We start from the raw sequence: 25,751 nt of genomic DNA, 5'->3' as shown, positions 1-25,751 counted from the left end.
CGGGCGCTGCGGCCGGGCCGCGTATCCCAGCAGCGCTCCCACAACACGGGCGCCGGCCCGCCCCCCGCTCCCCGCCTCACCCCAGGGACGGGCGAGCCCCGGCCGGACCCGCCCCGCCCCGCCCCGCCCGGCGCCGGGCCGGGGGGCAGCGGCTGCCGCGGGAGGAGCGGCGGAGCAGCGCCGCTCCCCTCCGCTGCCGGAACGGCCGCGGCGACCGGCGTTACCAAGGCGCAGGGGAGGCGGAACGGCCTGCGCCACGGGCGCTTCGGGAGGGAGGCAAACACGGCCTCCCCCGGGAGCCTGCTGCTGGGTAGGGTGTTATCGCTGCTGCTGGGTAGGGTGTTATCGCTGCGGCGTGCGCCCCGGCACACATCTCTTGCTCCCCCTAAAAATCAGTGCATTTAAGCCCGTAACACACACTTTTCTTATTAAGCATACGCTGTATACAATCACTTCTCAGACAGCCGCAGGTTAACAAAGGCAACGCTGATAGCTTCCTGTAGATAAAAGTATTGCTAAGAAATGCTATCACAGTAATTTTTGTCCCTGTCCTGAGAACTTCTAACATGAAACCTTTAAAAACAGTGACTGAAGCTTTGGGCTCGAGCAGAACAAAATGGCGAAGGACTTTGGATCGTATCTGCCAATGCAGAAAGAAGCCATAGGCCAGGGTGTGAACAATTGTCTTTTGAGACTCGTTTCACTGTATATCACCAGGCACAATTTTATGATTTAAAAAAACAAACTTTCAGAGAACAACAGTTCAGAAAAGAGATACAGTCAAAAAAACCTGGAAGCTCCCTGACCGCACTGACATCAAGAGATACCAAATGAAGTGTTTAGGCCTGCGGGACCTCCCCCAACTCCTTAGTCATGACAGATTCTGAGGTAGATCACCATACTCGTGAAGACAACATAAAGGCTTACATATATAAATTCCATCTTAAACCTAAACCCTTTGCACTGTGAGCTAAATTGAAAATCTGTACAGGTTCCAATCCTGATGGACAGAACACATCGTGCGGAAGTGCGGCATTGCTGGTGAGTTTCCAGAGAAGTTTCTTGGAGCCATCCTTAGCCGAGTGAAAGATGAGTATCAGGAGAGGCCGTAATGGTGACAAGCAATACAAACGGTAAGCGCAACAAATTCCTATGCTGCAGGCCCAGCTACTGAATGCCACGCATACTGTGTATCTCAGAACAGTAGAAGATCCTTCAGTTTATGATGCATTGGAAACATTACAAATGTATACAAGGACCTGTAAAGAATTCAGCAGTAGATGCCTTCCTGTTCTCTACCTATTCCTGTCCACACAGCCCATTGAAATTAGGTAACTCTCTTGCTTGTATGAATGTTAATAAACAGAAATAAAACTAATCTGAAAACTTTAGGTGGGCAAGGAAAGAAAAGCCTATAGTGAACCTGTGGCAATTTCTGAAGCAGAAAGCAATATATTGGTCTTGTGTAATTATGTTAGGTAGTTATGGCAATGGCTTACTGTGACTTACCATGAAATGCTTACATTTGTACCCAAGCTTCGTACCTCTTAGTGGATGAGTGAGCTACAGTCCAGCCACTTCTTGATGTCCTTCGGCAGAATCCCAGACACAGGTAGGACTAATGTCTCCTGATATAAAAATCAAGATGTGGAAGCTCTACACATACCGACTCAGGAAGAAGCACTCCTGAAATGTAGATAATAGCCAAAATGGCACCACAATAATACAAAGGTTTCAAATTTTTCCATTTATTATTCATACTCATTAAATACCTGTGTGAAGAGTCTGGCTGTATTATCCCCAAATTTAATTAAAAATTAGTGACTGCTATATAATGAAAAGTGGTCACATGGTTTGTGATATAAAAGTGAATATAAAAATCTACTAATTACATCATAGTAAAATGACCAGGAAAATACATAAAGAAAACAAACAAACAAACAAACAAACAAACAAACAAAAAAGACCAAGTTAAAATCACCCATTTGAACTAGTTTGGAAATGAACTGAAAAGAATTAAATCAAAGCACTGATGAAAAAAAAAAGGAAGTGCAGAGCTGGGGGATGGTCACATTTTACTTAGCTAAGCTTGCTGACTTTTCTTAAATTGTAACCCAATATAGAATGACTGTGGTATTCAAATCTGGAAATTAAGAAACAGGTATTCATCCCCCCCCCTTGTTACCCAACAACAGTTATGACCTCCTGACAATTTATAGATAGAAACAAAGTATTCCCGGTTTGCTTCTTGGCTAATCACTGATAGCTTTTCCTAAAGGGTCTTGGTGTACTCTTTACTGGCACTATTGCCACCTCTATTTGTACAAAGAGATTACAGTAGTTATATTAACCAACATAATTGAAACTTTAAAAATAGGATGGCGCCTGTAAATGGTCAAAAGAAAGCGCATCAGGGAGGTTACTTCACACTCCAGTTGCCTTTTATAGGAATTCTTTCACTTTCCTTGAATAATAATGTGCCTGATTCCAGTCCTTCTACAGTCAAGGTGAGTTGAATGAGAAATAGTACAGACCTAATACTCTCTAATGAGAATAGTACAGACCTCAAATGAACCCTCGGTTTGCTGCATATGCACTAACTTTTTTATTGTACTTTTATATTACTTCCTGACTCTTTCGTGCTCTGGTTTGCAGATTCAAACACCTCATTTCACACATTACAGGTTTATCCTTCTCAAAGGGTTTTCTGTAGTGTGGTTTTTTTAACATGTAAGAGAGAACAAAAATGGTTTTCCGTAACATTTTCTCATCTGTTGCTCCTTTCCTTCTGCTCTGTGCTATCTCAGGGGAGCTTAAGGCCAACTGCACTGTCTGTACTGCAGATGCTGTCCCATCTCATGATGTACCCTGGAATTCAGGTATGACTCTGAGGAGACTAGACATATACATTCCATTTATCCCCAAGCTGCATACTAACATAAAGCCATGAATGCACATAAAGAAGAGCAACAAAGGGGAGAAACAAAATTTCTAAGCAGCAAAGAGATTTAGACAAACTGGAAGTATTATCTATAGACACTATACATCTTATTCTTTTTGTTTAGAAATTGATCATGAACAGATAACATGTATTAAATTAATTTCCATTCTTAATTCCCTGGATAAGAGTTTAAATCAATCTATTTGGATTTAAATTTTTATTGTATGTTCCTAGAAAGCACTCATAACCAAATCACTGGAGCAGTAAATCTACTGAGGAATGGAGGTATTTTAGGGAGAGTAGGAGACAGCAGATGATAAAGAAATATCTGATGACACAATGCATCTGTTGTCTGTGCTGTCATTACCTCTTGCCAAACAAATAATGGCTTAACATATCTCTTCTTCATCTCTGCTTCTGATGAAAAACTAGTACTTACTGAACAGCATAAGAATGTAAGTAGATCAGATCAAAGGTCTAGCCAGTCAGCTTTCCTTTGACAGAGGTGAACAGTAGAAGGCTAAAGAAAAGTTTAGAACAGGGTATTGCGGTATTTCCTCAGTAAGGAATTCCCTAAACTTCCAACAGCTCATGACCAGCAACCTTGAGCATCTGACCCTGTTACAGTACCTGTGTTTTTAATAATCTTTGACATGTTTTCTGTCATGAATTTGCCTTATTTCACTCTTTGAACGCATGCAGACTTTTGTTATCTATATTATATTCTTCCAATGAGTTTCAGACTTTTAACTAAATATTGCATGAAAAAGAACCTCACAAAAAATACCTCCACAAATATTTTAAATTTAAAAAAATGTAACTTTACAAGCCATAACCTGCCATGAATTAGCTGTGTGTGGTTTTAACTAAGCTCCGGCATTTGCTTGAGAAGAATTTTCATGATGTCGAAATTAAGAATCTTCTCCCATCTGAACCACCATAGGGAAGCGCTTGCAATAAAAAGTCTAGAATTACTGAAATACTGTGTTTCTCTCTAGGCAGCCCTGCAGACCAAATGATGCACTGTAACGTAATGTAAAAAAGAGATTAGTGACTTACTCGATTGATATCGTGTGAACAATAGCAGAATAGGATATCTCATGTTGAATGTTACACACAGCTGCTCTAAGGCAATCATTATGCCACAATATGAATACCTTAACATTTGATAATTTCTAGTATCTTTTAACATACAGTATCTACAGTTACCTGACATTAACTCTTTTAAACGTGCTACTTTAAAAAAGCAAAACGCAACAAATTAAGCACTGTATAACTATAGCAGAATATTTAATTCTGCCAGAGAAATAACATACCAAGATTTGCTATGAAACAACATCTTTAAAACACCAAGTATACAGTAAGGATGCCATTTAACTTTCGAAGATGTACGTGCATGTGGTTAGCATTACAGGGCTGTACCACTGCTTGCCTGCTCCTAATATGTACCTCTTTACATTGTGCGCCTCTGCGTCCTTTGCTGGGACGAGTTTGCAAAGAGGCAGCAGCTCCAGGCCGTGCTCCCGTGAGCGGGAATGCCGCGGAAGAGCACAGGCTTTCACCTACAGTGCCTCTGCAGACCGAGGCAGCATCCGCAGCTGCCAAACAAACCGAAGCGAGAGTTAACCTGCGTGCAGCCGGCTGCGGAGAGCCCAGGAGAAGCCATCCTGCCCCCGCCCCGCCGCTGCACCCGCGGCGAGGGGCTCAACACCCGCGACAAACCGCAGGCTCCCGCGGGGCGGATCCCCAACCCGGCGGCACCGACGGCAGCGCTCGGCCCGGCCGGTACAGCCTGACGGTGCGCTTCCTTCGCCGTCAACCGTTCCGTAACGGGAAAAGGAGAAACAGAAATTGAGCCTCCGGGGCTTCCTGCTGACGGTGACGACCGCCACCGGGGCCGCGTCCCTCCCTGCTAGGAGAGAGCCAGCGCCCGCCGGGGAAGCCACCGTCTCCGGGCGCCGCCGCCGCTCACGAGCCTCCCCCGCAGGGTCCCCGCAGCAGAGACCTCCCCGGCTTCCCAGCAGGCGCCTCGGGCCCCTCAGGCCCCGCCGCCGAGGCCGCGGAGCGCCGCGGGAGGAGCGGGGCGCGGCGGAGGGGAGCCGAGCCCGGCCCGGCCCGGCCCGGCGCGGCCGCCCCCCCCGGGCGCCCCCAGCGCGGAGGCGGGCGCAGACGCCGCGCATGCGCCTCGCCTCCCGCGCGTCCGGAGGGGCGGCGGGCCGCGTTTCTTAGCGACGAGGCGACGCCATGCGCGGGGCCCGCGGGTTGCTGCTGGCCCTGCTGCTGGCGCGGCTGGCCGCGCCCGGCCCCGGCACCCCGCCTGGAGCCGAGCTCGCCGCGGGGGCCACGCACCGGGCTGCTCCCCGAAGCGAGGAAGCGGCCTCCCGCCGAGCCCCCGCCGTCCGAGCCGGCGCCCAGAGCTCCGCCGCCGGGCCCCGCCGCCGCGGTCCGGCTCCTCCGCTCCGCCGCCGCGCCCCGCGGGCAGCCCGCGCCCCGCGCCACCGCCGCTTGCCGCCCGCCGCCTCCGGCCTGCGCGGCCCCGGCGCCGCCGACTCCGCCCGCCTCCCCGGCGGCTTCAGGTGGGCGGGGGACGGGCGGGGGACGGGCTGCGCCGCTGCGGGCGCCGCGCCTGGGCCCAGGCGGGCCGAGAGGCGGGGAGCGGGCGCCCAGCGGGAGCGGCGGGCCGGCCGCCTTAGCGTCGCGGTCGTGTTTGCCTCGCCTCGGGCTCGGGGGAGAGCTTAATGCCGAGCCGGGGGCTTGGAGAGGCTTCCCATGGCCAACACCTTAATGGCCCAGGCAAAGCAGGGCTCGGTTACTCTCTGATAAGGCGGTGGGAACTAGGAAGTCTTACCTTAGGAAAAAAGAACTTTAATGTACAATTGGGAGACAGTAAAGCAGTTACAGGCTGCGAGATTCCGTCAGTGAGGAAGACAGTTTCAGCTATTTGGAGAGCAAAATCTGTGGGTGAACCCTGTCTTTGCAGATTGCAGTTGTGAGGGGGACCAAGGGGAGATGTGATACACGGACATGGAATTTCTTTCCTGCTTTGTGTTCCAGGGAGTTTCAGAGCGATTTCTAAAGATACAAGTAGAGCATATCCCCAAAGTTACTACAGTGATGAGAGAGGCTTTCTGTAATTGATCAGCAATGCAAATTGTACAATAACTCATGTAAGCTGATGAAAAGTAATACTGTGTTCTGTTGCTGGCATTTAGTAATGTAAAATACGAATTTATGCAAGAGCAGCCTCTTTAACAGTTTGCTGGGGGGGAGGGGGGCTTGTCTTTGCAGGTCTGTGAGTCAAGTGTGTGTGGAAAAATCACTCCTCTTCAGAAGTAACACCCCTTATCCTACGGATACCGTAGCTGTCCCTGGTGGACATGATCTGCTGTTCTGTGTGCAGCTGGATGACGGTAAGTGACCTTTCTGTCCACACACTTAATTCATAGATTGCCTCCGCTTAGGGAATCTTTTTTTAAACTTACATGTTATAATTGTTACTAATTATTTTGGCTGTTGTAGTTCCAGAGACACCATAGTGAATCAGAGTCCCATTACCAAAGACAAACAAAAAAAAAGATCATTGCATTGAGTTTAAGGGTTGGGTCTCTGGCTAAACACAAATCAACCTTTATCAGTTGCTTCGGTATCTGAGATACCTTACTTAGTTTGCTACGCTTAGAGCAGCAAATAAGGGTTGATGTTTGAAATATACCACTATTATCCTCTTCAGAAAGTGATTTCTTATCGTATCTTGGATTCTTTATTTCATAGGCTTATTTTCATACTTTCTTCTCTGCTGGCAATGATTTTTCTCTAATAATGATATACCCTCATAGGGTATGCCATTAACTCTTTTTTATCTTTCTGCTTTCTACATTGTACTTCATTTGACTGACTTGATGCCCAACTCTCTGGCATTCATTGCGATTCATTAGGGTGTCACATTTGAACACTTAGGGTTTTCTCTTTTGAGTCTTTTGCCTGGGAGTTTTGACCCACAGTCCCATCTACTTCTGACCTAAATCATAGAGCATTTTAGGTTGGGTGGGGCTCAGGAGGTTAACTGCTCCAACAACTAGTCAAAACAGGGTTTTGACTATTACCTAGTGCTATTATCTAGTCCTGCTTTCAGCTCTTCACAGATGTTGCCTGAATGTTTTGCATACAGGGAAGAGCAAAGAAATAATGAGAGCCTCATAGTACATGGTATGGTAGGTGGTAGTGCTAGAACTTCACCCATTCCAATTTTTGGTAGGTCTCAGAGTAAATATGAATTTTGATGAGGGTTTAACCACAGCTGAAAGTGCCATCAGGCTCCTGGGTATTCCAGCCTATAACTTGGAAGTAGCTAAATTTTATCTTTTTCCCACACCACCCATAGTAGCATAAAAATAAGATTAGAAGGATTCTGAATTTGTGATGTCATCCAAAGGAAGGATCATTTGTGTCCAGACTGATGGCACCAGATTTTTCTGGCCATTTAATATTTGGGCCCCACAACTATCACATGATTAGCCCCACTGAGCAAGCCCTAGACATCCAATTGCATGCGTACGTTAGGTGTAGCACACCTGGGAGCAACAGAATTCACTGCTCACATGGCCTTTCCCTTTTCTGTGCTTGTTGTTGGAAGAACATTTGGGAAAGACTTTATTTGGCATCACCTGAAGGATGATAAAGTTTTCCGGTAGAAACAGCCTTCTCCCCTTTGGCCTTCCGCAAGGAAATACAGAAATGCATATGTTCTCATCAACTGATTGTGGAAGCCTTTGCAGGATGGATGGTGACATGAGCTACCACTGCAAGAAATGTAATCAAGGCTGCTCCAGAGGGCCCCCTGGAAAACGGCAAGTGGGAACAGGCTCTGAACCTAATGAGTTCTCGTGGCCAGTAACAAAGAGGTTGTGACGCACAAGTTTACTTCACCCCTTTGAAACCGTTGCTAGCAGATACCAGAGTAGTGTTCAAGTTTTAGTAAAACTTCTTTATGATACTTCTAAAAGATGCAGGTTTTTTCTTCCTCTGCTTGTCACTAATGGCCCTTTCCATGACTCTCCTCATTCTTTCTTGACTGCAGTACTCTATTTCAGCTGTCTTTCCTGAAGTGTAAAACATCCTTTGCTTCACCCAGTCATCTTTCTTGCCTGTTTTTCTGACTATTGCCATCCTTCAGTTCCTTTATTTTTCTACTTTTTCATACTGTTGTCCTCCATCTGACAGCTGTTCACAACCCTGGCATTCTTCTAACCTTGACAGCTCATCACACCCAATCTTCTCTTTCTTTTGTGCCCTCTGTGGCCCTTTATTCCTTTTGCAATTTTTCCCAGTACTGCCTTTTCACTGTGTTGTGCTAAGGGTGGAGTTTCATATATGTCTTAAACTGATTTTAGACTGTATTGATACTAAATGGAGCAGTGTGACTGCTCACCACATCCCTAACAGTTCCTTCTGTCTAGTGATCATGTAGCTGGCTGACTCGGGCAGTCTTGCTGATCTGACTGACAATTAATTCATTAAGGGGAAGAGATCAGTTCTCAGGGACAGTTGGAAATACTGGATATTTTCAAAATACTTAAAGTACTTTTAAAAGCATTCCCGTTTCACATACTAGCTTCTCAAGAGAACAACTTTGTCTTTAGTCTTTGCAGCTGTTAGGAGAATATTGTTGTTATTTCCACTTCTAAATCAGTGGAAGAACTAATATGACTGCATTTTAAAGTTACAAGAATCATTATCCATGACCCTGACTCCTGTTTTGTTTTGTTTTTTTTTTTAAAGTTTGTCTGGTTTCAGACAAATTAAATTGTCTGAAATTCTTTTTTGCCTTTTTCTACAAGATTAAATAGCCTCTAGTAGCTAGCATACTTTCTTGAGCAAACTACACTATGAACAAGTTATATATGTCTTTTCTCTGAAAACTTAAGCAGTTTGAATATCTTAAGTTTTGCTGCAGAAGGCCTTTTCTTCCAGTTTTCAGAAATTATGTATTTGCATTATGTAATGTTGTAATCTGCATTAGCAAGTATTCAGTTTTGATAATAGAAGAGTACATAAAGAACTGCATTCCAAAGAAAAGAAATGGTTGTGAGTAGCACAACTACCAATGTTTTCTTTTTCAGTGTAATGATTATATCCTCAAGTGAATAATAAGAAAGCTGCTCTGTGCAGCTATTTTTGTGAACCTTGTAGGAGCTTAATGCTCCTTCGGCCTTTATCTCCTTAAAAGATTTAGTTGACTGCTTGACTAATGCTGTATTTTGATATAAAAAGGTTTTTATTTCTGCTTGCTGCTCTGTACATCTGAGGATCTGCTGTGCCCTTGAACAGCAGAATTACACTGAGAGCTTAAGTTCTTTCTTGTTTCTCCCTGACACACACACCCCCCCCAACCTACTAGACTACCTAAATTCCTTTTGGCACTACTGTAATTGAGGATACTGATACTCACTCTCGTTGTCGGTATGATCTGTAGTCCTTGAACCTTGTAAGATGTTTTATTTGGATGTATTAAAAAGGTTATTGTTCGAACAAGTCCATTAGCATGAGTCTACATAGTATGTCCTTAACAATTTGTCATTTTATGACTTAGCGTTTTAGCAATAATAATTTAATACATTAGAACATTGTAACCACACTGAATACCACTGGGTCAGGAGGGCATCACTGTGGGATACCAATAGAAAGTCTGGGGTTTTTTAGGATGCCTATTCCCTATTCATACTTACTTTGAATTTTACCAGCCTTAATTATTTTGAATCCATTTAATGTTGCTTTCAGTGAACTCACATATTGGTGGTGTTTTGTCATTAAAATGTCATGTGTGTCTAATTTGGGCATCTTACAGAAATTAGAGCACGTATGAAGATAGTTGTCTTAAGCAGTTTTCATGCTTTTTGGAAAGTCACATTTGTGTTTTAACACCTTTTCCCATGAAACAGTACAAACCAGTACTCATGATATTATCCTGTTCATCGCTCATATTAGCCTGTTAGCAGTGTTACTGTGGATTAATTAATATAAGGCACTATCTGGCTTATAATTACTGAAGTTGTTCCTTTTAAAAATATTGGCAAAATATTTACTTAGATCTGTCTTTTCTAGTAATTCGATATTGGTGGATTTTTTTTTTTTCTCTTTTCAACCTTTAGCAAAGCTGAACTATTTCCAACAGCCACAGGATATCAAAGAATCTGATTTTTTGAAGCTCTTGGAGAAGTATGGCAGATACTCTTTCTTAGCGCCGTCACAAGTCCAGCCATCATTCTCTGCCTTTTACCGGGTGAGTTGAAAGAAAATAGCAATCAGTTTGCAGGTACACTTTTACTAAAGCTGTCTGTAATGAGATCTAACGAGAACAGATTGAAAGATTCTTATTTTTCTACCTATAATCCATATTATCTCTCAGTTCTTTTCATTCCTTTTTGTGTAAAAAGTTTCTGATTAGTTTTCTTGTATTTAAAAGTTTGGGCAACCCTTTAGACAAAACTGGGTGTACACAAAGAGGAAGTATAAATTTGCCTCTGTGCCCTGATGATGTCATCACCTTGCGCTTGGCTTTAGTATTCCATGGTCACTTTGTGATTTCTCCAAATTGTCTTTTCAGGCTGGTGATCCAATCCTAATCTACTTTGATTCATCATCTCTACTGAGCACACTTAAACAGCCAGTAAAAATGGGAGCCAGTGGACTTTGTGTTGATGGAAATCCTGCTGGTTAGTAAGGGGGGGAAGAATTTCTTAGGGTGGTCTGCTTCTGTTTTATCTGTTGTCATGTCTTAACTCAGGCTTCCTGGACAGTAAAAGCACAAGCTGTACTCGGATTTTTGCCAACTTGAGCAAGAGCTGCATTACTGACCCTGCCCTAGATGCTGCCTCCTACTACCGTGGCTTCACTGTGCTAAAGGTGCATGTCATATTTATTCCTTTTGCTCAACATCTTATTTGCTTGACTTTCCATTGCCTTCCATTGCAACTTCAGCTAACTGGAAAACTAAAGGTCATCTGGTATGTCATCCCTGATCTCCCGATTGTTAAGGCCTTCTTGCTGGAAAACCTGTTAAAAATGTCATGATCGGTGATAATCCCTCAATTCAAACTACTTTGCAATAAATTTCAGTTATTAGCAAATTCTTAATGCATTTAACAGGTACTTTATTGATACTTCATAGTTTTAGTGGTTTAACTAGAACTCTCTTGCATTTTAAACAGACTGTTTATCAAAGTATTTCTATCTGTTCCATCAACTTGATCAACCAAGCAATGCATGTTCTTAGTAAAGAATGAGGATTTGTTTTACGCAATATCTTATCTCTAAAATTATACTGAAGGCCAGTTATCAATATTAGCTTTATTTACATTCATAGATTGAATTACGTATCGATTTCTCCACTGCTTATCCTGACAATAGTTTCAAAATAACCTATTTATTGTTCTGGGTTCATCATGCGGGTCTCACTGAATGTTAACGTGAAAATATCTCCTCTCGCCTTCTAGAGTGTCTCTGGTGTTCCAAGATAAAACGGCAGTGTAAATATTAATACCTTATTAAGGCTAATGACTCAGTTTACCCTTATTTTGGAAATCTAAACCTACGTAACTGTAGTAGAGAGTCTTCTATTGATTAAATTTAATTCATGTTTTCAGGGCTTTCTTTGTCACTGTGGCCAAAATTTAATTTTTCCTTAAATGGAAGCTGAAGTAATTACTTGATTCTAGAAGGCGGAGTTCCAGGAATGGATCAAAGATGCCGATATTTTAAAGTATCTGCATTCTGCAGGTCATTAGCAGGGCCAAGAATAAAATTTATCTTCTGATGTTCTAAAGATGCTTTCTGTGGATTATGTCTGTGATTTCTAGATCACAAATTGATGACGAATTTTACACATCTGGAACAAAGTAATTTTTGTCAATATAATATGTAGGCTCTATTTAATGATGGTTTCATGACTTTAGGCACTTGCAAACCCAGAAAATTGGTTGTTTTTTTGGTGTTGTATGTTGGTTTGTTTGTTTTCCCCAGGTCCCAATTAATGACACCATTGTGCAGTCCATGAAGGTCAGTCTCTATTGCCAATGAAAATAATTTCTGCTTCTGAAATAAAACATCTGGAATCTTAGGCATTCATAGTAATGCCCATGGGTTGGGAACTTGGGAGAATGGGAATGTTCTGTGTCTGAGATTTGGACAAAAGTGTGACATTATAGAAAAAAAATAGGGATATAAGGAAAGATGTAGTTTTAAATGAATGGGCATAGATAGGTCTGGAGTCAGGGAGGTAGCTTGTTTTCTTAGAAAAAATTGGGCATCTGGAGCAGGGTGTGTCCACAGATCACAGCTACAGCAGGAAGGTAAATCTGACTTGGAAAAGCAGTGGAAAAGAGTAAGAAAGGCACATTCCTTTTAAACAATTGCTAATTGTTAATATGCTTACTGTCTCCAGGTAAACGTCACCGCAGTCGCACCACCTGGAGCTCCCCACATGAAAGACAACACGTGTAACAATGTTGTTTCTGAGGTATCTGAATCTTCTTTCCTTTGGGCAGCTTTTAAGTCATTGCCCTATTACCTGCCTCTGCCTCTGATTCTTCTCTGAATTGGACTTTCAGGTGATCTACGAGATAGAATTCAGTGGCACACGTGGGATTCAGAGTGTTTCTGTCCGGTTCAAAGTGAGCAACATCTCTGGGAACTCAGGATCCTCTCTGCAGCAGCAGTTCACTTTGCACTTCTGGGTCAGTGCCCCCATCCTCCCTGGGATCTTACAAAGTTTGTAGTCTGTAGTTTGTGACCCAGTTTTGTACAGACGGGATATGAAAAAGATTAGAGCAGTGTCACTGTGGTATGGTAGTACCAGAACCCTGGGACACAGCTAGTGGTCAAAGAAGCAGGGGACACTGCTCTGGTCTCAAGTAAACCACATTAGTAGAAAAATTCAGGCTCGGTGCAAGCATGCAGTCTTGCACTGCACAAGTTTGAAGGGGCTGATTAACTATTTTTTGCTGTTGTTTTGATTTGGTTTGGGTTTTTTTGGGGTTGGAGCTGGTGCTGTATCTGAGGTGTTCAGTGTTTGTGAACAAAGTTGCTAAATTTATTCCAGGTACTTATTTAACTTTGCCTGTGCAGCGGGAAAAAGAGTTACTTTGGAGGGGGTGGAAATCTGGGAAATACTAATGTGTGCTGAAGTTCATATAAACCTTGTCCCATAGCAGCAACGTAAAGTGGCATAAGTGGTGACCTCAGGGGCTGGTAAGTGTGCAGTGTAACCTTGCTGAAGTTATCCCCAGGGGTTCTCCCCATAAAACAATTCAGAAGTGGAATCTGCCACTCAGAATTGGGGTCAAGGCAGGGTTTGTTCTGCAGATCATATGTAGAATTGCCCAGACCGATATGTTCACTTCCCTAGAGACAAATGCTGAGCAACAGGAATTCATTGTCTCAAGAACTGTCCTGGTAGTATCCACATTGCAGGGTACTGACATTTAGTTTTTTACCTCCTGGACTGCAGATGAACTTGCCAGGTAAGAAAGATGATTTGGAAACAAATAATGGAGGTTTTAGTAGTGCATAATATTCAATCATTCAAAAAATGGGTTACATTTACATTTTTGAGAATGTGAATTTGATCTTCTGAGGCAAATGGATCTCATTGGTGCTAATGTTTTCCTCTTCCTTTCTTTCTGCCCTTTGCCTCTTTGTAGACGAGGACTCTTTCTCATACATTGCCTAGAAGTGGAAACCCCGGCTATATCACTGGAGCGCCACTGTTGATTGCAAACAGTGGTGCTATGCAGCATGTATCATTTTTCTGCTATCAAGTTTTATTTATTACTGGGTTTATTGACTTCTGGTACTCTACTGTCTTCTGAGATTCTACCTTTACTTGTGAGGGCATACCTTAGTATTACACTGCAGCCTTCAGCAGACCTTTTGGTGACAACTGAATTGTAGTCCTGTGATAGGGATAAGGAGGAATGTGGGGTGAGAGGATTGTTAAATACAAGTTGGGTGTCCTATATTGTCTGTTTATGCTTTTGTTTGGCTTCTTGACATGCAGTCTGTCAGATGAGCATTTTACAGAGTGAAGGTGATGGAAGTTGCTCACAGTTCCTCAGACACACAGTACAATTTGGAAGAAATATGAGGACAGGCTGCGAGCTCAGGTAACAACACACTCTGCAGTCACCCTTCCTGACACGTTTGGAAGGAGTAGACTCATTGAGCACGTTTTTCCATAGTCACTCATACGCTGCTGTGGGGCCTAGGTCCTTCCCTGAGGTCACCAATGGGTCTCTACAGATCTTTCATATACTCATAAAAGGACTTGAATATCAGAGGGATGGTGGACCTCTAGAACAATCTGAACATTGTGAAGGTCTTCCAGGTCATTTTGAGGCTGTTGTCTGGCAACATGTCTTGGGCAAGAGTAGAGTTTGTATTTGAGGAGTGAATTATAATGGAACCTTAAAAAGTGATTGTTTTGATGATTTGGATCATTCTTTTGTTGGTGACAGGGCAGGTATGCAACCACTGATGTGGTAAGATGGCTAAAGAGCTGTCAGTTTTCCTTATCATGCCTTACCCTGCCATGTTCTTCTCCCTTCTCATTGCAGAGAGGATTGAAACTGCATCCATTTAATACCAATACTTCCATAATTATTCTGTTGACTCATTACAAGAGCGGAAGAAATACTCATTATGAAGGAAGGATGTTGATAGCATTTTTTTTTCTGTCCTGGAAATCAGTTTGTCAAAGCTGTTATTTTCTCATTTCCAGCTTATCCCCAATACTGGACAAAAGTAACTGTAGTTACATCCAGCAGAGGTTATACGAGGCTCTTCAGGGGATGAACAGAGGAGAGGACCTTGCTATAACTGGCAGTGCTCATTCAGCCCAGGCAGAGGAGTGGACGACCATTCTGATTCAGAACTGCAGTGTGCAGGTAATATGAATGCAAAAAGGCCAGCTGTGAATATTTTTCCTTTCCTATCTTTGTATTGCCTTGGGAAGCATGGGCATTGGAAAAAAAAAAAGAACCATCTTGTTCATCTGGGCTTACTTTCTTTGTGTGACGATCCACTGACTCCCAGTCTGCCTGTAAGCGGTCATTCTTATTATGGTTCATATTATTAGGATACTTAATAAACAAAAATAAAACCTGACAGATTTAATATCTCTTGAATCCTGTTCCTGCTATTTAAATGGGCAAAAAGAGTTTAATACTGAATCCAGTGTTGTATTACCTAGTTTTCTGACAGCCTTCTAGAACTAATACTACCTGATTACTTCATATTAATTTGATGCTTTTATTATTATCATCATCCTTTCTGATTTTCCAGTTTCTGGGGATATTTATATACTACCTAATAAGGGTAAAAGTTTGCAATCTAAGTACTTGTGGAGGAGGGAAATTCTATTTTAATAATTATTAATCTGTCAGGAGATGGCCTGATAGAATGCAAAATCCAAGTGGTGGAGCTGAGACAAATTCTGTTTGGAAATGAGATGACAGTGAGATGGATATAGCTCTAAAATGGGTGGCTGACCTGACCAGAAGTTATGGGGTTAGTGCTGAAGTGACTGATTCAGATTCTGTGATCTATGCTATCCAAAATATTAGACTTTGACTATAATGGTCCTTTTTCATCTTTGAAATACTATATTAAGATGTTTGGGGTATATTTTATTTTCAGGCTGTGAATAGCACTTCCGGTTGTGTGGTTCCTGTGACCCTGGAGATACAGATATTGTGGACTAAGGTGGGCCTTCTGTCCAACCCACAAGCTCAAATACTGGGTGCACGGTACTTTTACCAGTGTCGCCCCCTGAAGGTATGGAATTTAAAACCTCTCCCTCACACACAGAGGTAATTAAATGGGATTCACAGGTTATTTAAGAAACAAGGAATCAAATAGTCTTGATATTACTGAGTTGAGATTTACTGAACTTTAGCAGTTGTCTGGCTGCAATGGCAAGAGTTTGTATTTAACAGTTTCATAGAGGAAGGTGGTTTTATGGTCTTATCAGTACTGTCCTCAATCAGTTGTACAACTGGAAAAGGTACCTTCTTTCCAACCCCAAACCACCTTCTGCCACTTAAGGACTCAAACTTTAAACTTTTAATTACGCTCGGTATAAAGTTGTAGTTACAAACATTCAATAACTACATGTTTATCTAGTTGTCTCTTAAAGCCCTCATATGGAATTTGAGTTGATCTATATTTCACAGACTCCACAGCATGCTGATAATCTGTGCAGGAAGATACTTCTGTTCCTCTAGGGGTTCTGAAATCACCAACAGGTAGCTGAGGAAGAGGCTAACGCTGATGGCAGAAGATTTGAAGTATTACAGGGAAAGTTTGTAAGCCAGAAAACAGGTTTCTAGGAGAAGGTTACACGATGGAAACATTCAAGGTCAGGTTGGACACGGTTTTGAGCAACCTGATCTGGTTGAAGATGTCCCTGCTCATTGCAGAGGGGTTGGACTAGCTGACCTTTAAAGGTCCCTTCCAACCCTAACTATTCTGTGATTCTATGATGTCAGCAGGAAGGTGGAGCTAACAGGTCTGCAAAGGAGCATGAATACTCTTTTTCAAGCATGTGTCAGTGGATCCCATTTTGGTGCAAGGCTGGATTCCTGACATCACAGAGTCTTCTAGGCAGCACATATATTTCAAGGCTTATACTTCTCTGCAAGGGCTTTAGGGGGAACAGCTGACACCTACCCATGGCGTTCTCATGGCAGTGAGGCATGACATGGCAAGTGTCTGTCTGATCTGTTACTACTCTTTGAACTTCAGACTCAGTCTAAATGAGATTTTACATCACTTGTTTGGATGTGTCTCATGGTACCTCTTTGTCCTCCCTTCTTGCAACATACATGAAAAGTACACGATAGGAAAACGTTCACCTTGTAAAATACATATTGCCCTGAGGCAAACTGACACCCCCACCCCATGAAGATATTTTCTAAATCTGAGCTGTTAAATGGCTCCATTAACAAAACTTCTGTCTGAGGAGGGAGACTTTCGTTCCTAGTAAAAGTGCAGGGTGCGTATCCCTCGGTAAGGATTAGCCAATCAAGAACTATGAGATTCAGATTTCATCTGCTTGAGCCACTGATGCTAATTACTTTAGAACTGTAAGGTATATTGCAAAGCAAATGATAAGAAAGCAAGTTTCTGGCAGCAAGAAAAAACCACACCATTAAAATCAGTACTGACTTCATCAGCGGCAATCCACAAATTAGGGTTGTTAGTAACGACATTTTAGCAAACGTACCAGTTGGTACCATACCCAGCAGTTAAGAACTGCAGCCATTTGTAAGCATCCCAGTGAGATCACCAATGTGTGCTGTATATTGCTTTACTTTTAAATTATGTCACTTCCCAGTTTTAGCCTACAGATTCTCTATCCAAGAACTATCCATTATTTAGAGAAAACCTTTTCCTTTAGACCACACTGTGTCACAGGAGAGTTGCCTTAGTGACTGACCAGAAAACACAGACCCCAGGAAAGACATCCCATTTTGTACACCCATCCACAATATCTGGTCACAGTTGTATTTGGACTTCCTGAAAATGCAAGACAGCCTTAAATGATGTAGAGCTATACAGGAACATGCTGGAAGTTACTTGTGGCTGCCTGCTCCCAGCTGTTGAGGAGGGGTGGTGTATGGGGTTTTTTCCCCACTAATGTCTCTGATTTTAAGGCAGATTTTGAAGGTCCAGACACAAAGCCAGAATCATTCAGAGGCTTCTTGTTGACTAAGGTGATTGTGCCTACTGTGTGTTTCCTCATTGACAGGAGAACATATATCCATCAGGAGTGAAGGGGAAATTCTCATTGTAACTGCTCAACAGTGGTAATTTGTGACTGAGGAATGATCTGGCACAGAGAGCAAGAAGGCTCAGCTACAAGAAGGGGTTAAAGTGGCTGGAAGCAGGAATGCCAGAGACAGGCTCCTTGCAAAGCAGTAAAGTTTCCCTTGGTGATTAGATAAGAAACAGCCTCAGCACTGTCTTGTAGCCATCCTGGAATGGGAACGCTCAGGGGCCCAAGCTCAGGGGCCACCTTTGGGCAGCAGAGCTGGGCTGGGGGATGGACCCACAGCCAGGCTGAGGTGCACTATGCTGACACTCGGGATAGGTGCTGGTGCAAGCACATATAAGGAATCTGCTCGTGATGCATCTTTGCAGACTCCCTGTAGAACCATGTATTGTGGTAGGATTCTGCCCAATGTATTGTTCAAAGGAACTGAGGCCTTCCTTCAGTCTCTTGTTCCGTCTTTACCAACTGACCTACCAATCTGTCTCCTTTCTGAAACAATATCCTAAAATGTGAGAAATAAATTCATTGTTGTATGGGGTCCCTGCTTTATTTTATTGGTATGTTATTGAAAGGATCAAATCTTATGGCAGTCCTGTCTGTTTCTGGCAGCAATCACCTATTCAAAGGGCCAGGTGATCTTATCTTACATAAAATATATAATTTTATAAAAAATAAAGCTAGTTTTGCTTCTGTTCTTATTACCAACTAGCTTACTCTAGCAGAGCTTGAGTCACTGCTTCCATTCTGGAGATCTGTAACATAGGATGCACAGCAGCTACTGATCATTCCTGAGACCTGTGCCCTCGATTTACCTGCTAAGTATCAATTTTGGGAAAGAGGAGTTACTCCACTAAAAAATGTATCTGGAATACTTAACTCTTACCATCCTGAAGACATCTTGCTTGCCAGCCATCCACAGTGGGTCTCCATTAGCAAATCGAGGAGAGATGCATATTTTATATTAAGCTTGCTAAACTCTTTGTGCTTTCCTTCTTGTTACAGTTCCTAAGTACAAGCATGGTACCTTTGACAACTGTCGTTACCTTCACTGACATGACGAAATGGCCAGAACCTCCACGAGGCCAGCCCCAAATGCACTGGAAACTCCCATTTGACATCTTTTTCCCATTCAAGGTGGCAATGAATTTGGAAAGAAGTTATAGAAGTGAACTGGCTGGCTATTTTGTCTTGATTCTAATATTGTCTAGTATTCTCTGCTTTTGAAAAGTCAAATGGATGGGGCCTGTACTTAAAGTTCGGTGAGTATTCAGATACATTGATTATTGATACATTCAGAATATGATCCAGATCGTAGACTTTTCTCCTCAAGTTCTTATACTGTGCCTATGATATCTATGTGCCTTCTGTTCTTGGATTAAGCCACATGACTAGCTTCTGTCCTTTGTCCTCTCACGCCCCTATTCTCCGTATGCACCATCTACGAACCTCACTGCAGTGAAACACGAGAGAGATGGAGGGATCAAGATATGTTGCATTAATGAGGAACAAGGAGGAGGATGTTAAAATGAACGTTCCATGTTCCCAGAAACCAAGAGTGCTTTCTAAACCAAGGAGTGTGGAGAGAGGAGTGAAGTTCAATCCAAGAATTTTGGAGCTGCGTTCAGTCATCTTCCTGTTGGAGAAGCACCTGATTTTTCTACATGGAACTAACTGAACATTTAAAATACACGAGCCCTCCCAGGCAGTCTGAATTACTATGAGCAGACATGTCTGCCAGTCACCTTTAAACCATCCTTGTTACACGACAACCATGACCCTGTGACAGTTTTTGACTCTTATTTTTCTATGTCTTTTCAAATACAGATATTCAATTGAAATTTTTGTGTTTTAATCACTTTTTACATTAGCAATAGTGTTACACAAAACAAAGTAATTGTAAATGTCCCATCTGAAATATAATTGAATTTTAGTTGTTTGTCAAGACAGCTTCCTTCCTGGTCTTTTTTTTTCGTGAAGAAACAGGCCTGAATATGATTTTTCCTAGATATCAAGCATTCTCTTGTGGCTCCAGATAGGAACTGGACTGATAATGATAGCCACTGAAATTCTATGATGTGGCACATCAGAGAGAGTTGGGAACAGTCCTAAAGAAAACAAAACAATTATTTTAGGAAGAATTTGTAGATGTATTATGAGACTGAAGCTTACTGCAATACCTTACCTCTGGCTCAGTCTCTGGGACCAGAATGTAAGTTTATTGTTTTTGAAGTTGAAGGTGATCTGATCATCTGGTCTGCCCCACTGCATCACACAGGCTAAGGAAATCTTCTCAATCATTCCATGAAGTTGTTGGATGACAGTACATTTTTTTTTTTTAGCAAAGGATTTATTATTTGTCTTAAATTCTTCACATGATGGAAAAATCTGCCCCATCTAATGTCAAGTACTCTAGTGGAATCAATAATGGGCAAGAAAATCAGAGAAATATGGCCTATCTCTAACAAAATGTATTTGTTGCTTTTGTTCATATACTGTGTATAGCAACTTTGTTGCTCTTCCTCATTACAAACTTAAACAGAAGCGTGCAAAAATAAACTGAAAAACTTGTGATTAGTCAGGACATCAAAGGAGATAACCTGAATAAAACAAAACCACGACCCAGCTAAAACATGCAGATTATGGGGTAACTTCACATATTTAACTTTCTGATTGTTTGCCTGGTTTATTAACTTGGAAAGAATTCTGTGCAGGTGTCTGCTGCTTCTGATTCTGGGGCAGCCCATGAAAGCCAGTCTGAACACACGTGCATTCTGGTGTTACATAGGGCTGGTGGTACCAGTACAGCTGCAAGCTTTGATTTTAGATAGACGTGGCTTCTCAGCTGTGCCTGTGATATCTTTGCAAAGCTTTTAGCAAAACACATTTGTAGTCTATGTCACATGTCCTCTCGTGCTCCTCATTTGTGGTATCCAGGAAATTAATTTAGAGGTGACAGTAACTGAATTGGACAAAGGGTTAGTTGGAGAAACTTGCCAGATGTCACGTTCCCAAGTGTGTCAGGATATGGCTTGAATGAAAAGGATCTGACATCTCTGTTTTCTGCATTATTGAGATAATTCAGTTAGGTGACCATAGAGATTCTTTTTATTCTATGAGCTGCAAGCACATGGAAGTGCTGAAAGAATGCATCACCTTACTATTGTAATTCTCTGTCATATCCCTAACCTCCAACACGTCATATTTTCTAGGAGACATTTGGGTCCTCTGACATTTCCTCATTGTGGGAAATGGAGCTGGAAAGAGCCTTGTCCATAACGCAGTCCAGCCTGACTTAAGGCACGTTCAATTCTAGCCATGCCATAACCACATGGATGTGGGTTTAGAGCCTGCAGTTTCCCACGACAGTTTATTTCAGTGTCTACTTTGTCATGTTGTGTTTTTCCCCACTGTCTGAACTTAAATGGCCTCTGTTGCAACTGAATATGAGGCAACAGTATGTCACACACAAGGCAGACTCCTATGTCAGATATACGGATTGTGGTATCTATACTCCATGTCAAAGGGCTGAGACAACGCTGCGTAATTTCTCTGCTGCCAGCATTCTATCTGGAACCATCTTTCCAATGTGTCCTCGCTTGAGGCAGTAAGTCTATTTTTACACTGTCCGAGTGAAAGATGCAATTTTGGATTACAAAGTAGGAGCAGAGTTACAAGAAGTTAATAAAGTGCATTGTCAGTAGCGATGTGAATTAGGTTGCCCACTCAGCTCTTCCTTAAGATCTGTCTGTGGGGTTGTCGGATTGTTGTCATGCTGGAGGTGAACAGCGGTGAGTGTTTTTGTTCTTGGAGTACCACTTCTCGCTTCCATCATAGATTCCTCCCCCCAGCCCAAACAGAAATAGTGAATTTCTGAAATGTTCTGAGATCATACTCCCCTTCTGTAAGGTAAGAATATACATAAAATGCAAATAAAAAGCTAAAGAAGACATTTTAAAAATTTCTATACGCTTCTTAGTGTGCTTCCATTTTCTTCAGGCACTAAATTTAAATTTGCCAAGCTTTAGCCACTGCTTAGCACTGTAGGGTTTGTAGCAAAAGGAGAGGTGCCTTACACGCTGTGCTCCCAACACTTGCCGTCTCCATCTGGCTCAACTTGCTCTTCCAGCCCGCCACTCTATGCCCACATGCCTTGAGAAACAATCCTTATAAGAATCCGCAAACGCGACCCCGCGGCGCACCGCAGTCTTCCTCACGCGACCAGGCGAGGACCCGCGCGGCGCTGCGGGCCCCGCGTCACCAACGCCCGCGCCAGGGGCACCGCGCACCTCCCAGGTTTCCTGGAAAGCGAGCTTCCCTCCCGCACCGGCCGCCGGGGGCGGGCGGGCAAGCGGGGGGCAGGCGCTCCCCCCCCCGCAGCAGCTCGGCCGCAGAACAGACCGCCCCCGGCTCGGCTCGGCGCGGCTCGGCCGGAGCTCGCCAAAACCGCCGCTAGCCAGGCGGGCGTCCCGCTGCCGCCCTCGCGCCCGCGGGTCCCGGCGCGCTCCCCCCGCCGGGCCCGCCCCGCAGGGCACTCGCTCGCCCCAGCGCCGCTGCCGGGGGCGGGGCGGGGCCGAAGCAGCGTGAGGCGGCGGGCGGCTGCGGCCACGGGCGGAGCCGGGGCGCCGGGCAGGTGAGTGCCGGTGCTGCCGGGCCGGGCCGCGCTGCTGGCGAGCAGCCTCGGGCCGCGGTGGCGAGCTGCGTCCGGGGGCGGGGGGGCGGCCTGGGCTGCGCCCGTGCGGTCGCGGCGAGGCCCGGTGCCGCCGCCGGAAGCGGGGCGTGCAGTGCTGTGCAGTGCTGTGCGGTGCAGTGCTGTGCGGTGCTGTGCAGTGCTGTGCTGTCGCGCCCGCCCGGAGCGGAGCGCGGGGGAGCGGAGCGCGGTGCGGCCAGCGCTGGGCTGCGCCTTCCCGGGCGCCCGCAGTAAGCCGGAGCGGTGGCTGCCGGCTCCCCGCCTGCGCCCGGGGGCCAGGAGCCCTCGCTGTGTCGCTCGCAGCAGAGGAATGAGGGCTCCGCGGGGAAAACAGGCGTGCCAGGCCTGAAAGCTGCAGAGGTACTGTACGTACGGTCGCTGCAGTGCTGCTGCATCTGGATGCTGCCTGCTCTTTTGGTCCTCGCAAGCTTTCCAGAGGCTTTGGTTCAAATTTTCTTGGCGGCCGCAGAGCGTTGCTACTGCGTGAAATTGCAGCTGGGACCCCTGCAAGCACTCGGCTAATTGAGAAGAGCTGTGTTGGCCTCGTTCTCCGGGAGCTTTGTGAGAGCAGAGCTGTTGCCTATCTTGAGATTTCATTTTCCTTGCTCCTCTCTTGTGTCTACTTGCAAGGTTTCTCCATGCCCAAAGAAAATAGTGAAACCCTCCTGATACTTGTATGACACATAAAGGTTATTACCTAGGTTTTGACCTAACTCTTGGCGATAAGCCTGTGTTGTTCGCTTAGTCTTTCTTCACAGGAGATATAACAGGATCAGATTAGAGGTTTTTTTAAGAAACCTGATAGCTCTCTGGAAGAAGTAATAAAACTGTAGATAAAGGAGACTTAATGAGCAAAGCTTACACAGTTTTCCAAAAGCCTTTGGCAAGCGTCTGTGTACTATAAAGTCAAGAACAGTTTACTTTTCTTAAATGAAAAATAACTAAAGTGCTTCTATAAATGCTTATACCTGTGCTGACTCTGTACCCTAAAAAATGATGGATGCTTGCCAGTGTTTACCTTCTTTCTCTTCTCGGATTTGCTCTTGATGACACTGAGAAGCAATTTATAAAGGGTTAAAATAAAGTTTTCTTCTTCCCTGTTCTATAGTAATGTATTTATACTTGGTCACTTTAGAAAGTATGTTACCTTGTCTGTATTTGTGTTAGTGAATAGTTTTTGTTAACTGCTTTATTTATTTGTTTGTCTGCTGTACTACCTTCCTCTTCTAAGCTACTCTTTGCCAGGATTGTTACAAGAAGCGTATTCAATAGCAGAGTGAGCGTCTTTCAGGATTAGCTTCAGTAAATTTTCAGCTGCTTTTGTTGCATGTTGTATTAGTAGGAATATGAAAACAATGGTATTTTTATGTTTTTCTGCAGCATCCAGGGAAGAAAACATCTGAGAGTCACTGTGGATGGTACTCTGAAAAGTCAGTTCAAGGTGTAGGGAAAGTCAAAAAGCAAATAGAATGGTAGAAATTATCAGGTAAGGAATGAAGTGCAGAATAAAAGACCATGTGTGGAGAAGGTGAATAGCCCCAGAGCCGCACAAAGCTGGAGACCAGGAGAGTATTCAGGTAGTTTTAATTGCTTTGTCCTGGCCATGTACTTTATCTGGGCATCTGACAGACTGTTGTTCTACTGATGTGTTTTATTTTCCCCATTAGAATTTGGGTGTCAGCTTATGCTTTACAGACACTGAATGCAATCTCATTTCTCCCCAACCCCAAAAGAAGAGGGAAACACATTGTGAGGACAGGGGATAAAAAAGGAGAGGTAGGTAAAGGCAAATGGCTTAAAGATAACTGGAGAGAATGCTGAGCTGAGCACGCGCAGTTCCCTGAAGTTGAGATGCTGATGAATGCTGTTTTGAGTGGTGCTCAAATAAGAAATGATAGGACAGGGGCTTAGAAATAAATCCTACAGTTGGTGAATATTCCCTAGTTTTTCTTAGGAAGTTGTGGCTGGCTGGCTTAACCGTTGCCAGAAGGCAGTTGTTGAAGAGGTTCCACAATGGGGCTTTGGATATGGAGGGTATGAATAAAAAAAATTAGTAGGGTGAAAAAGTGCAACTGAAGTTTCTGTAAGAGGTTCTGGAAGAGAGGCTGACACCCAGGGTACTAAGCGTAGAAGTCAGTCTTTCTCCTGAAATATTAAACAAGAGTGCTGACTTCAGTCTACATTTTTCAGACTTCTTTTCATTCTATCCTTGCATTTCCTTGGCTACAGTTTCTCCTGGATACAAGCATGTGTCCCGGTGCTTGATTTGCATCTTATTGCTTAGTGGCACTATTGTCACTCTACTAACCATAGCTATTACAAAATTTTTATTCAGTCTCCATTGCTTTTCCTGCATGATCTTTGGCACTTGTACAACCTTCATTTGATGGCTGTAGGGAAACTGGAACAAAACTGGGATTCAAGTTCTGTCACCTTTATCCTTAACAGCTGGTGGAACCTGGTGTTTTGCTGCTCAGTGCTGAGAACAGGTGGTAGAAGAAAGTAGCCAGATTTGATCCAGGCAAGAGTAGAGAGATGATGTTAGGAGGAAGGAAATGCTTGAACAATGCTAACTAACCCTGTCTTGAGGTTTCTTAGTGAGGACTAGTGCTTGATTACGTTAACCTGTGTCCTCACTTAGTAATCTTGATTAAAGCAGCTACTCTGTATGATTCCCCCTCCCCCATTAGGTAAGGAAAAAAAAGTGTTTGCACAGAGAAACACCTGTGTTTGTTGCAATTATGTCTAGTACTGAAGGTGGACTGTAGCGTGTCTGCCTACACAGATTGTTAATACCATCAGGATGGTTCCGTGCTTTTTCTCAAAGATGGAACTCTCTCTAAGACTGCTGAAGGTGTTCACTACCCTTAACTGTCTGAAACCACAGTTTTCCATTCCTCACTTCCTACTATGCTTGCTGTACACTGAAGTAAATAACTGCTGACCAGGTAGGAAATCTAGAGTTCCTAGCCACTAAAAAGCATTCTTCCATAAAAACTACTGGTTTCATGTGGCAAATGAAAGTACCAATTTAGTTTCTGTTCATTTTCTCTTACCAATTCTTCCTCTATTTCAGTGTCTGAAAAAGAAAAGCAGCTCCTCAGCATCTGCAGGGGTTGATGGGAACCTGTTGCTTTTTATTTGGAAGCACAGTTCAAAGAAGTTGCATGTGCTAAAAATTGGCCAGGTGAGCCTGAAATGAAGGCAGTCTTGTTTCTTGTTAGCAGTTTAAAAATCAAAATGAAGGCTTGGCTTAACATAAAAAAGTCATCTGCTGTGATATATCTTTAATCACT

At 43.6% G+C, this 25,751-nt stretch overlaps 3 protein-coding genes across 43 annotated transcripts in view; 2 read left to right on the top strand and 1 right to left on the bottom strand.

Moving 5' to 3' along the window:
• CFAP46 (cilia and flagella associated protein 46) overlaps positions 1-2,792 on the bottom strand; it is a 108,749-nt gene extending 105,957 nt beyond the window's left edge. For 16 of the 18 annotated variants that reach the window (XR_014227845.1, XR_014227846.1, XR_014227847.1 and 13 more), the window contains exon 1: positions 1,545-2,792. The gene's annotated coding sequence lies outside the window, so the exon portion shown is untranslated. The remainder of the gene's footprint in view (positions 1-1,544) is intronic. The other 2 variants (XM_082308584.1, XM_082308590.1) reach the window with 1 other exon arrangement.
• On the top strand, positions 242-19,653 carry TCTN3 (tectonic family member 3). Of its 12 annotated transcripts, none has more exons than XM_082308604.1 (16): positions 242-310; positions 992-1,133; positions 1,537-1,612; positions 2,808-5,517; positions 6,230-6,351; positions 10,090-10,220; positions 10,545-10,653; positions 10,725-10,843; positions 11,960-11,995; positions 12,381-12,455; positions 12,547-12,672; positions 13,639-13,734; positions 14,003-14,100; positions 14,715-14,880; positions 15,632-15,769; positions 18,771-19,651. In XM_082308604.1, the coding sequence occupies exons 4-16, from the start codon at positions 5,186-5,188 to the stop codon at positions 18,990-18,992; spliced, it is 1,770 nt and encodes a 589-aa protein (XP_082164730.1). In that variant the 5' UTR covers positions 242-310; positions 992-1,133; positions 1,537-1,612; positions 2,808-5,185; the 3' UTR covers positions 18,993-19,651. The 12 variants fall into 12 exon arrangements, with proteins under 12 accessions (XP_082164730.1, XP_082164735.1, XP_082164729.1 ...); XM_082308603.1 differs by having other exon boundaries at positions 252-888; XM_082308602.1 differs by adding an exon at positions 1,162-1,331 and having other exon boundaries at positions 252-1,041.
• Positions 19,654-22,325: 2,672 nt separating this feature from the next.
• The window catches only part of ALDH18A1 (aldehyde dehydrogenase 18 family member A1), a 39,769-nt gene continuing 36,343 nt past the window's right edge, over positions 22,326-25,751 (top strand). For 5 of the 13 annotated variants that reach the window (XR_014228049.1, XR_014228050.1, XM_082310542.1 and 2 more), the window contains exons 1-3: positions 22,329-22,398; positions 23,836-24,032; positions 25,532-25,642. The gene's annotated coding sequence lies outside the window, so the exon portion shown is untranslated. Of the gene's footprint in view, positions 22,399-22,714; positions 22,816-23,835; positions 24,033-24,122; positions 24,232-25,531; positions 25,643-25,751 lie in introns of those variants that run through there. The other 8 variants (XM_082310545.1, XM_082310536.1, XM_082310534.1 and 5 more) reach the window with 8 other exon arrangements.

The sequence above is a fragment of the Platalea leucorodia genome (genome assembly GCF_965183815.1).
Source record: "Platalea leucorodia genome assembly, chromosome: 4".
Classification (NCBI taxonomy): Eukaryota; Metazoa; Chordata; class Aves; order Pelecaniformes; family Threskiornithidae; genus Platalea; species Platalea leucorodia.
Note: the sequence above shows the minus strand (reverse complement) of the source record. Positions and strands in the feature narration are given on the sequence as shown.

Bases quoted from the DNA above. Each gene is read 5' to 3' on its own strand.
- TCTN3 (XM_082308604.1), top strand. From the start codon at position 5,186: ATGCGCGGGGCCCGCGGGTTGCTGCTGGCCCTGCTGCTGGCGCGGCTG. The intron at 10,221-10,544 runs GTGAGTTGAAAG...TTGTCTTTTCAG, and splicing joins CATTCTCTGCCTTTTACCGG to GCTGGTGATCCAATCCTAAT. The intron at 11,996-12,380 runs GTCAGTCTCTAT...TACTGTCTCCAG, and splicing joins CCATTGTGCAGTCCATGAAG to GTAAACGTCACCGCAGTCGC.